This window comes from Lactuca virosa, chromosome 5 (genome assembly GCF_052849685.1).
Source record: "Lactuca virosa cultivar CGN04683 chromosome 5, Lactuca_virosa_CGN04683_v6, whole genome shotgun sequence".
NCBI classification, from domain to species: domain Eukaryota; kingdom Viridiplantae; phylum Streptophyta; class Magnoliopsida; order Asterales; family Asteraceae; genus Lactuca; species Lactuca virosa.
In genome coordinates this window covers 278,487,226-278,499,243 of record NC_136430.1, presented here as the reverse complement: position 1 = coordinate 278,499,243, position 12,018 = coordinate 278,487,226, and the positions used below count along the sequence as shown (strand labels likewise).

The window sequence follows — 12,018 nt, the reverse complement described above, 5'->3', positions numbered from 1 at the left end:
GGCCCATAAAGTTTAAGGGGTCAGGCCTGTCCTTGTTTTGGCCTTTTGGGCAGTCTCATTGACCGGGCTTTGAACACATCAGCTGAACACATGCTCTTTTAACTGCCACTTTGTACCCAAATAATTATTTTCACTGTTATATTAGGCTTCAACTTCCTTAAATCCATTGAATGTTCAAGTTTTATTTTTAAAAACATTAGCGCTACTATAACATAGCTATTTTCTTTATTGAAATAATTGAAACTAATTGTTTACAGCCTTTGAGCTACCATAAATTCAATTATGAAAATCCCTCGACTTTTTAATTTAATAATTTTGAAAATAAATAAATTAATATTATATGGCGACTGGAATAGTTGTGGTTGGTCATAAAACTTATACACGGGAAATTTGTGACATATCCTTTTAAATTCATTATTTAAATTGAAGGCATAAAGATTATGAAATCATGAATGTATAAATTGTTTCAACTGTATGTATACATTGTAAAACTACTATAATTATACAAATTAAAATATTAAGTAACACCTTTTTTATGATTTAATTTATGAGAAACAGTGAAAATATTGATATTAATTGTGAGTCATATTGTTTTGCTCCTACGTCCGTTATCGAACTTATATATATCACTTGAGTCTTGATAAGTATTACATTCAATTAAATAAAAATGTTGCAACTAATAATATTTAAAATAAATAAATAAATAACTGCGTAATTACGGAATTATTTGTTGGGTCCAGCCAAAAGAACATAATCGATGCCTGGTGATAAGTTGATGTAAGAATATGCGTTTAATTCATGAATTAATTATAAGTATTAATTTTAAATAATAAAAGAAGTTGTCCGATACTATTAATGGTTAAATCACAAACCCTGTCATTTTTTATAATTTGTATCGCTGAAACTTGTTTCTAAAAATTAATATTTCCTCACATGTTTTTACTATCTATACATTTATTTTTATTTTTTAATAACAGAACAAATGAACTAGGAATTAGAGGATAACAACTAGATTTGATATATTTTTCTATTGTTTACAAGTGTTTGCATATTCATACATAAACACAGAGGATGGAAAAGTAGGAACTAAAAGCTGAAAATTACATTTTTATTTATATTACTCATAAAACGAGAACGTAACACGGATACCTAACATAAACATGACTCATGTACCCTTTGAAGCACCATGTAGCCCATCGAAATAACCTTTTGGGTTGCTCTCAAAACCTGTCCTTGAGATATAACCTCCACCGCCACCCGGAGCCTTCATGTAGTTCGAGCCTCCACCACTTTTACCACCGGTCGACCCCGTTCCACCACCCTTGGCACCGCCACTAGCACTCTTCCCACCACCACCACCACCCCCCTTGCCACCCCCACCACTGCTCATGCTGCCTCCACCACCACCCTTTCCGCCACCTCCACTACCGTCTTTTCCGCCGCCGCCGCCACCACCTCCTTTGCCACCGGTCATTCTTATTAATAAGCTTTTGTAAACACTTGACAAATCACTTGTACAAGAGATTGGTATGAATATATATACTATGAGATGCTAGAGTTAGCATTTTTATGTTTATGTCTTTTTGTCTATTTTGTCACATACAATTACAATATTGGCATCAGGGATTCAGGGGGACACTTTATATACGGGATATGCTATAATAATAGGGTTGTCTTCTAGCCTAATTTCCTTCCTTTTATATGCATCCAATGTAATACATATCCAACGATGATCAACACCATGATATTGGAATGGGAAAAGAATAAAGTTATAAATAGACAGATAAGTTCTGATTTTTTGTAATTTTTTATAAAACTTTTATTATTTTTTATATGTTGTTAGTTTTTTTGAGTTATTATTACATATTTTTACAATATCAAAAATAACTTACGATGTCTTTTATATACTTTTGTTTCAATTAGTAGTTACGTAGATACATAAAGTATATGTTCATTGCTTATTCAACGTGAATATAACCATTATTAAGAAATATATGATGAATATGATTTGCGTTATATTTTTTAGAAGTGTAGTTTAGATTTTACTTTTGAAAAAGAATATGAATATATTTATGTTTGTATTTGATATATGGTTTGTATGGTTTGTATCTCTACCTTCTTAAATCAAAATAATAATAATGATATATATATATATATATATATATATATATATATATATATATATATATATATATATATATATCATTATTATTATTTTGATTTAAGAAGGTAGAGATACAAACCATACAAACCATATATATATATATATATATATATATATATATATATATATATATATATATATATATATATATAGGGGAGGGTTCAGGCGAAAATGCAAATAATTTGCGAAAACACGAAAACAAGAAAAACCTATAATATTGTGTCACCTCAACATTATATTTTGGAAAATAATTCATCCAAACTTTGAAATACATGATGATAATCGATGATAGATGAGAAATTGTTTCATATTAGCAAAGTATGATTTTTAATATTTTTATTATAAAAACATGAATTTAAAAATGATTAAGCACGTGAAAAAAAAATAATTATTAAATCCGTCTTTAAATTTATATTATCATAACACTATCAAATGTAAACTTACTATCTTTAATTTATTGCTAATAAATTTATTATTTTATAGTACATATGTTTGATTTTTATAAGATAAAACCTGTTTTCGCGTTTTCGGAATATATTTATGTTTTCGCATTAACCTACTTCTATATATATATATATATATATATATATATATATATATATATATATATATATATATATATATATATATATATATATATATATATATAACGAGTGGTGATGGACGCACGTTGTGGTGAGTTTATTGACCATATATTTTCTACTATAAATATTGGTATGTAATTTATATAATTGGGATATATGTACGCAAAATAATTTAAAAAACACAAATAGAGAGAGGAGCCATCTATTAAAACAAATAATAGATAAATTTTATAATAAAAAATAAAATGAGAAAAAGACAAAATTGAGAATAAAATTGTTATTTTAGAATATTTAATAAATGAGGTTTGACAATGACAGTTTTAGGGATGTGCAATTTTTATCAATTATAGTGATCTTCATTCTTCAATATAAAAGTTTTGATAAAGTGCATAGCTTGCAAAGCATATGTACAAAAACTAAAACTTAGTCTTTTTATAAAAAATTTATAATTTGGACCTAAAATACAGAAAAATGCAAATCATAAGGACTGAAACTGTAATTTAGCATTAAAAATATATCAACCAAAAGTGTTGTTCAATATTTCCTAAATTAAAAATATAAGGACTAAAACTATAATTAATCCATAAAACTAAAAGGTTAAAGGGTAATTCATTGATTTCTTAATTATAAACTTTGGGAACCAAAACTGTATTTAGTACAAATTAAAAACAAAATTACATATACCAAATCTGTAGGTTATTTTCTAAATAGACAAAATTATATGGACATAAACTTTAATTAATGCAAACTAAAATGTTAAATGACCAAAAATTAATTAAATCATAAAAATAATAGTAACTAAAAGTGTAACTCTTGTCATTTCCGAAATTAAATTATATGACTAAAAATATGATGTGAAAATACTAAAAAAGTCTCAAGTTTTATACAGTGGTGGGTAAAAGTTCTAACATTTTTTTAGTAAAAAACACAAGTTATAGATGACCTTAAAAACTACAATAAAGTCCTTACATATTGGCTCCATAATCGATTTAGTCATTATATCTTTTTTTTTTATTCACTTAAGTTTTAAAAACCGATAATCGTATTCAATTTAACCCTTATATCTAATCAACAGGTCATCCAATTTTCAAAAATTACATTTTTGGCCCAGATTTCAAAGTATATTACAAATTTGTTCCAAAATTTACACTTTTAGCCCAGATTTTAAATTTTATTACAAATTTGGTCCAAAATTTACCATTTTGGCCCAAATTTTAGAATTTTGTTATGAATTCATCTTAACTTTAGTTTTTTTACACCTTTTTTTCTCAAAATATTGCTCCGAGTATGTTTTTCCTTTATAAAATCATATTTAATAAAAAAAACATGTTTTCACATAAAAAATATTATATTTTATATATAAAAACTTTTTTTTAAAACCTTTTTGTATACGAAATACTTATTTATAAAAATAGGTATTTATTAAGTATATAAATATATACAAATCCGTTGTTATAAAAATATATACAAACATGTATTTTACAAAAAAAAATGTATACAAACATCTATTTTATTATAAATATAGTTGTATGCAAACATATATTTATAAAAAATATATACAAACACCTATTTCATAGTAAACTTACACATTTCTTTTGTGAAAACATATTTATATGCACTCAAATAAGTGTTTGTATACATTTCTTTTGTAAAAACATATTTATATATTTTTTTTATAAACACCTATTTTATAATAAATGCATTTGTATTCAAACATGTTTATATAAAAAAATGTATACAATCACGTATTATATAAAAAACTATTCAACCACGTTTTTATAAAAGAAATGTACACTTTCATGATTTTATAAAAAAAATATAGATACACACCTATTTGTGTGCATAAATATATATATATATATATATATATATATATACACACACACTATGAAATATATGTTTGTTTACTTTTTTATAAATGTGTTTGTATACAAATGTAATTACAATAAAATAGGTGTTTGTATATATTTTGTTTTGTAAAATACATGTTTGTATTCTTTTTTTTATAATGACGGATTTGTATATATTTATGTACTTAATAAATACCCATTTTTATAAATAGATATTTCGTATAGAAAAAAGTTTTTAAAAAAAAGTTTTTATATAGAAAATATAAGATTTTTATTTGAAAATATGTTTTTTTTGTATAAATATGATTTTATAAATAAAAAACATATTCGGAACAAAATTTTGAGAAAAAAATTGTAAAATAACTAAAGTTATGAGGAATACATAACAAAATTCTAAAATTTGGGCCAAAGGGTAAAATTTGGACCAAATTTGTAAAAAAATTAAAATCTGGGCAAAAAGTGTAAATTTTGGACCAAAATTGTAATAAATTTTGAAATATTGGCCAAAAATATAATTTTTGAAAGTTGGATGACCTGTTGACCGGGTAAAATTGTAACGGCCCAAAAATCAAGGGAAAAATTTTCATTTTTATTATAGTCAAACAGATATATCATTTAATCCAAACATTCCAAAAACGATGCTAATTAAAACATTTATCAGAGTTCATCCCAAAATCACATATTGCGGAAAACACGGGTGTGTGCGCTGCGATCAAGCCGGGCCATTCCCTTCCAAATTGATGATACCTGAAACCATAAACAAAACTGTAAGCACGAAGCTTAGTAAGTTCCCCAAAGCATACCCCACATAATCCACATAACCGTATAAACCATATCAATCACATAGGCTATATCAATCACATAAGCCATATCAATCGCATAAGCCATGCATATAAGCATATAAGGATGTCGTGGGCTCCTCCCAGGGTCTTACTCCAGGATGTCGTGGGCTCCCCCCAAGGTCTTACACCTATGTGTCATGGGATCCCCACATGGTCTGACATCCAAGTGTCATGGGCTCCCCCATGGTATTTACTTGAAAAGCTATGGGCTCCCCCACATGGTCTTACATCCAAGTGTCATGGGCTCCCCCCATGGTCTTTACCTAAAAAGCCATGGGCTCCCCCACATGGTCTTACATCCAAGTGTCATGGGCTCCCCCATGGTCTTTCATGCGAATATCACATAAACAACTAGCATAGCACATAGCATATAACCAACTAGTATACCACATATCACTACATCAACTAGTGTACCACATATCACAAAATGGGCCAGCATTGGTGCCTTCGACCCATTGGTATGGTGAGGAGACTCACCTCACAATTCTGAAGTCCCACGGATAAAACTCTAGTTGTTGGTTGACAGATTTCTGAACTGTCTGTTGGATTAGATGTTTAAGCCCATAACTATTATTGGTATGTATTCGACCTGAGAGTAGCATAGTCTATTTGGGTTGCATAACACCAGGACAGTTTGTTAGGATGGACTCTTGAGAGAAAGTTATATATGATTTGTTAATATATTATAAGTTATAATATATTAATATGAAATCATATGTTTTAATTAGTATTGATCAAGAATTAATTTGGAATTAATTTAGTGATCAAAAAGAGACTAATTAAATCTATGGGGACTAATTATGGTAATTAGTTATATTTATATGTGTTGGGCTTATGATCCATGTTGGACCAAGTTTATGTATGGATACATAAATAGTTGGGCCACATGAACCATGGATCATAAAACCCATGGGTATGGATTTGGGTTATACCCATGACCCTTGGAATCCACCACATATAAATATGAAGTCCATTGCCTAAAAACGCCACTAGAAGTTCTTGGAGTCCTTGGAGGTGTTTTTGGTGCATGGAGTTTCTCTCTCAAGAGTCACCTTTGTCCTAGGTGAGTTGTGATTCCATTTGAGGTGCAACATTTGGGGCACTAAGTTCTTAAAAGGCCAAAGTGTTTCAAGCAACATCAAATACATCAAGACTTCAAGCCACATAAAAGGTATGTTATTCTAACTAGCATCTTGTATTGTTTATATCAAATTGCATGCTAGTTATAGGTTTAATATCTTGGAAACAATTTGCATGTATAATTAGTGAAAACATAGATCCACGGTATTTAGGGTTGTATGTGCACCATAGGATGTTGTAGTATACTAAAACCCATCAGTGGTATCAGAGCCAAGGCTTGTTTTCAATTATACTTGATGCAAATTGCTGAAAAAGCTGAAAAAATCGAAGTTTTTTGCTGTCTGGACAGGGGACTCGAGGAGTCCATGGAGGGACTCGACGAGTCCATGTACAAACTCATCCATCTCGTTGAGTTTGTTCTTGCACTGGGCGAGTTGGACCCCCTGACAGCATATCTTCGAGTTTTTTGGCTGGAATTGGACTAGGAACATTACCCCAAACTGTTTTTGAACTTATAAACCTATTTTTTATGTGGTAATGTTCATGCTAATTCAATTCAAAAGATAATTGTCAATAGATTCATGCTTTGTATTAGTTTAATGGTTAGGCTAATTACATGAAAATTGTTTGATTTGAATTATCTTGTTCTTATGAGTTAGTTTAGATTAATAGAAAAATTATGTGATAATTTGTTTTCGATCCAAATTGATCTAAAAGTTGTTCATAAAATGTGTTTTTGTAACTTGTCCTCAAGTTATATGAAAAGTCTCATTTATGATTTTTTAAAACTCATAAGATTTCCATAAGTTATGAAAAATGAAGAGTCTCATTTTTAAATGTTTTAAAGTCTTCCATAACTTGTCCTCAAGTTATGGAACTTGAAGATTTTTTCCACTAAAACTACTTTAAACTTATAAGTTATGGAAACCAAAAGGTTTTTTGAATTGTTCAAAACTTGCCCTCAAGTTTTGGAATTTGTAAAGTTCCCCCCCCCCCCCTCATGAATACTTTAATTCCAAGTAAAACCCTTTGAATTTTAAAAGTTAAAATTCAACCCTTATACTATTATAATATTATAGGTTTAATATTTATATATATATATGTATAAGAGTAAGTCAGTCTTACCGTTAGTAGGCCTCATTCACGAAGCCGGTCTATAAGGGGGTATAAGGTTACTGCCTATAAAATGGCAGTTTAATGGGTGTCCACTCTCACCCACCGCTTCCTTGACTGGTGGAGGGTCGTTAGCCGAACGGGTAGGACAAGGACTATAATTCTCCCTTCATTAAAAGTATAATGATAAATACTAAGTAACTAAACACTTATAAATTCCCAGTCACAAACTGGAGAGGGCACAATCAAGATTTAAACATGTCATTGAAGAGTTCAATGAATCTCAAAAGATCTAGGAGTTTCAATCCAATTAAAACCCAATACCCTATTAGGTTTTCATGGTGGAAATTGGTGAATCGTCATTCACCTACCTTCAAATATTTTATAGCTTGGATTACGGCATCCCTCTTCCAAGTTATAAAATAGTGTGTTGGGTCCTAGCCTTAATATTTCATATTGGGTGTTATATTAAGGACTTAAATCAACTAACTTGAATATCTCCCATTTTAGATGTTTGGTTCAGACAACTATGATCATCCCAAATCCCTTGAAACAAGCTTTCCTAATGAAGATGATGTCCCGTGGTTGGATCATGGAAATCATACTTCAATTCCTCCACCTCCTCCAATTATTCTCCCTGACCCACAAGTTCTTGAAAAGTTCAAGGTCACTCAAGCCCTATTGACAAGCAAAGTCTATGTGTGTTCACATCTTGGAGATAAAGTCACATATTGACAAGCCGGGAGAGTTGGGTGTCAAGGTCTTGAGAAATTTGGTTGTTGACTAGGTTCTTCAATCACTTCCTGAGTCATATAGTGAGTTCCTTTGGGACTACTATATGACAGACCATGACATGACCCTTAATGATCTTATCTATTTGCTTGATACTGCTGAATCAACAATGATTTGGAGCACTGGTAAAGCAAATTTGATTGGAAGATCGACTTCCCAAACTTCCATGGACATTGACAATGGTAACATTGGAAATCCAGAAAAACTTTCTCTTCCCAATGGAAAGGGATCGGCCATAGTCAACTCAGTTGACCAAATGGTAAAGAGAAAGGCTACGTCAAAGATAGTCCCATGTACCATTACCAAAGAGTCCATATGTTTCTATTGCCAAAAGAAGGGGCATTGGTTGCGAAGCTGCCTTATTTACCTGAAATTTCACTAGGATGGTTAAAGTCAAAGATTAGACTATGCTTCAGGTAAAGTCCACTATCTAACTCTATTAAGTTCCTATTTGAGATTCTTATTACATGATGTGACTAGGTCGCATTTTGATGTTTTGTAGAATCAAAGAAAAGAAAGGAAGCTTAAAAGAAGAATATGTTGATTCTGATCGCGAAGATGGATTTCGATCGCATGGTTCGGTGATCAGAATTTTGAGTTGTTGCTTAAGAGTTGGGATAGATTGCCTAGGAATAAATAACAACATTGTTTTCATATGCATTTGCATTGTAAGGATAAGTGTTTCTGCAAGTTTTTTTAAAATAAAAGAGAAAATTTTGATTTTATTTATTTTAAGTATCCTTACAATGACATTTGTGAAAATTGTTATTTATATGATTCCATTAATAGCAATATTGGAAAATGGATTTGATTCTTTCGTTTGTGGTAGTGTCATAATTTACCAAATAAGGAAAGATTCTCATCACCCAAGTTTCAGTTGGATAGAAACTTGGAATAATGCAGCTTGTATTGTATGATGAATGAGGATTTTCATCTTTGGGAAATTAAGACTAATTCCTTGATCACATGTATATGTGAGTCAAATGAAGGCCTAGGGGATCGGATACACTTGGGTGTGCGCTGGTCAGGTCCACCACAGAGAACGATAAGACTATTCATCATGATTTACTAAAGTTTAGTAAATATGGTTGTGCTTACAAGTTTAAGTATAATTCTGAAACATTGGAAAAGTTTCAATGTATGGCAGGACGAATGAGAAGAATCAAATTAGGAAAAAAGATAAAAGTTTCTCCAATCTGAAAAGATGGGAGAGTACTTGAGTATCATGTTTTGTGATTATCTTAGTGATTATGAAACCGTATCACAATTGATCATCTAAGGACATCTTAGTGCATTTGTTTGACTAAGAAGAGGAATCGTGAATTGTTGAAATGGTTGAATCAAAAGATAAATCATACTTCGTTCCAAAAAACAAGTCTTAGAGTAATACTCTAAGATTGTAACTTGAGTGACATAATCTTAAGAAGGTTTATAACACTTGTCAAATGTAGAGTAAAATGTTTTATTACTCCTAAACATTTGAAATTGGTAAGTTGTGATGTTTTGGATAAAACAAAAACCAACTAAGGCCAATTGTGTGAAGTGTTTGTCTTGATAAGAATCCGCACTAACTCTTGAATATTTGCTTTGTCAAGGAATGGTTCTTGACAAGAGAATCTTATATGTCAAGAGGCCAGTGGGAGTCTTAAAGATCTTGAAAAAGGTTCAAGAACTAATCTTATATGTCAAGAGGCCATTGTCATAAGGTTTCTCTTCGATTCATGAAAATGATGGTGAGGAAACGCTTTCACTAAGTAGATTTTAAGTAGATAGTAATTGTGATATTTGCATTCTCAAAGTCGTTAGTGGAGCGTGTGTGGTTAACCAGCACACTAACATGGACTTGTGAGAAATGACAAAGGTCTAAACAATTGAGACTATGATTACGGCATCCCTTTTCATAGTTCTAAAAATTGTTTAGATACACATGTGAGCTATCTAAGAAAAGGTGTATGATTTTGATAAAGTCTTATCAAAGCATCTCGTATCAGAAATCTGAACTTTGGTAAGAAAGTCAATAAAGTATTGATTTCTAGAAGTCCAGCTGATTTCTGGATACATGTCAAAGCTAGGGAGCATAAGTGTTATGTTAATAATAATTATTATCATGTTAGTGGGAGCATGATTATTATGTTAGGTGCTGCAACTTAGCAATGTTAATTATAGAAAACAAAAGTTTCAATTCATGAAGTTGCAGGGGTTGAAAAAGTTGTTTTGCTATAATTAAGGGAGAGGAATTCATACTTCATTTCAAATCTAAAAGCTTAGATTGTGAGATTTTAATCAAATTTAGTCATGATTACATTATTTGTGTTCTAAAATTCGATTATGATTACGGCATCCCTTTTCATAATTTGAATTATGAGAACATGGAAAATTATAAGAAATATTGTAGCAAAAGACTAGGTCAAGTATCAAGTCTTTATGTGAGACATCATGAATCGTGTCCCATATGCTTCGGGTATAGGATCGATTACATGTGCTATAATATTTATCCGTTCTAAATTTTCCGAATGTCTAGGGCATTAAGAGGGAAAAAGGATTAGAACTGGATATGACTAAAATGATTAAGCAATTATTGAGGACAATCTGAGGTTTATCAAAGATTGGTTGCTCATGGACAATTGGAAGTATGGTGTTAATTTTGGAAAGGACCATATTGACATATTCTGAAAAAAAAGGCAACTCTTGTTCATAAGTGATAATCAAAATGGGAATATGGAAATGTTTCCATAAGTGGAAGTTATTCTTTAAATCTGTGTAAGATTAGAAAACTCATTGCAAGAAGGATGTTCAAAGGAATGTACTTTGAATGAGAGACTTCGTTTCCATGGAATTGCCCTCCATTGGAATACTCTGTAATGTCTGTTTGCCAAGTCTTTGTGACTTGTGCATAGTCATTACAAGAGGATCAATGCATACAAGTTTAGAATCTAACAGATTATAGTAAATGACAAGGGTTTGGCATTCTTACATTTACGATAAGGATTTGGAATTGTGAAATGAGCATTATTGAAATGTTGTCAGTTGATCTATTTCACAAAGGAAGGACAATAGGTAAATATAGTGTGCATGCTTGGAGCATAGCATAACTATTGTTTTAATTTAAGTATTAAGTTGATTATTTGAAACATTATACAATGAATAATGAGTAATCAATATGGTGTTTAAATAAAAGGTGTTTTATTTACTCTCAAAGGTGCTTGGGGCCATATAGGATTAGTATTATTCTTGTGTTTCACTTTGCATGTTTTGACTTCCCGAATAACTAGGTTATTTAAACTCTCCACAGTCAATCATACTTTGGAAGTAGGTATGAGGCAAGACTGTCATGAATGGGTCTGTAGTTTGTCTAGGTGGCCTAGACATAGCTGCAGTATCCATGAGTGCTCCTGGAATAAGATTCGAGTATTGGATTAAACCAACGCTCATTTGACTCGCTTCATGGATTTTATCACGAGTGATCATGAGACGATAATATCTTATATTCTTCAAATGGAGACGTGTGAGTTGTAGTTGCGCATCGGTTGCACATTGACATATGTAAACGCAACTAGTAACTCGGTTGTTATAAAACATATCGTTGTGTGTAA

General features: G+C 30.8%; 1 protein-coding gene across 1 annotated transcript; it reads right to left on the bottom strand.

Annotated features, from left to right (window-relative positions):
- Positions 1–994: 994 nt before the first annotated feature.
- LOC145116058 (uncharacterized) lies at positions 995–1,614 on the bottom strand. Its single transcript, XM_079052423.1, has one exon. The coding sequence runs from the start codon at positions 1,472–1,474 to the stop codon at positions 1,166–1,168; it is 309 nt and encodes a 102-aa protein (XP_078908549.1). The 5' UTR covers positions 1,475–1,614; the 3' UTR covers positions 995–1,165.
- Between the last annotated feature and the right edge of the window lie 10,404 nt (positions 1,615–12,018).

Bases quoted from the DNA above. Each gene is read 5' to 3' on its own strand.
- LOC145116058 (XM_079052423.1), bottom strand. From the start codon at position 1,474: ATGACCGGTGGCAAAGGAGGTGGTGGCGGCGGCGGCGGAAAAGACGGT.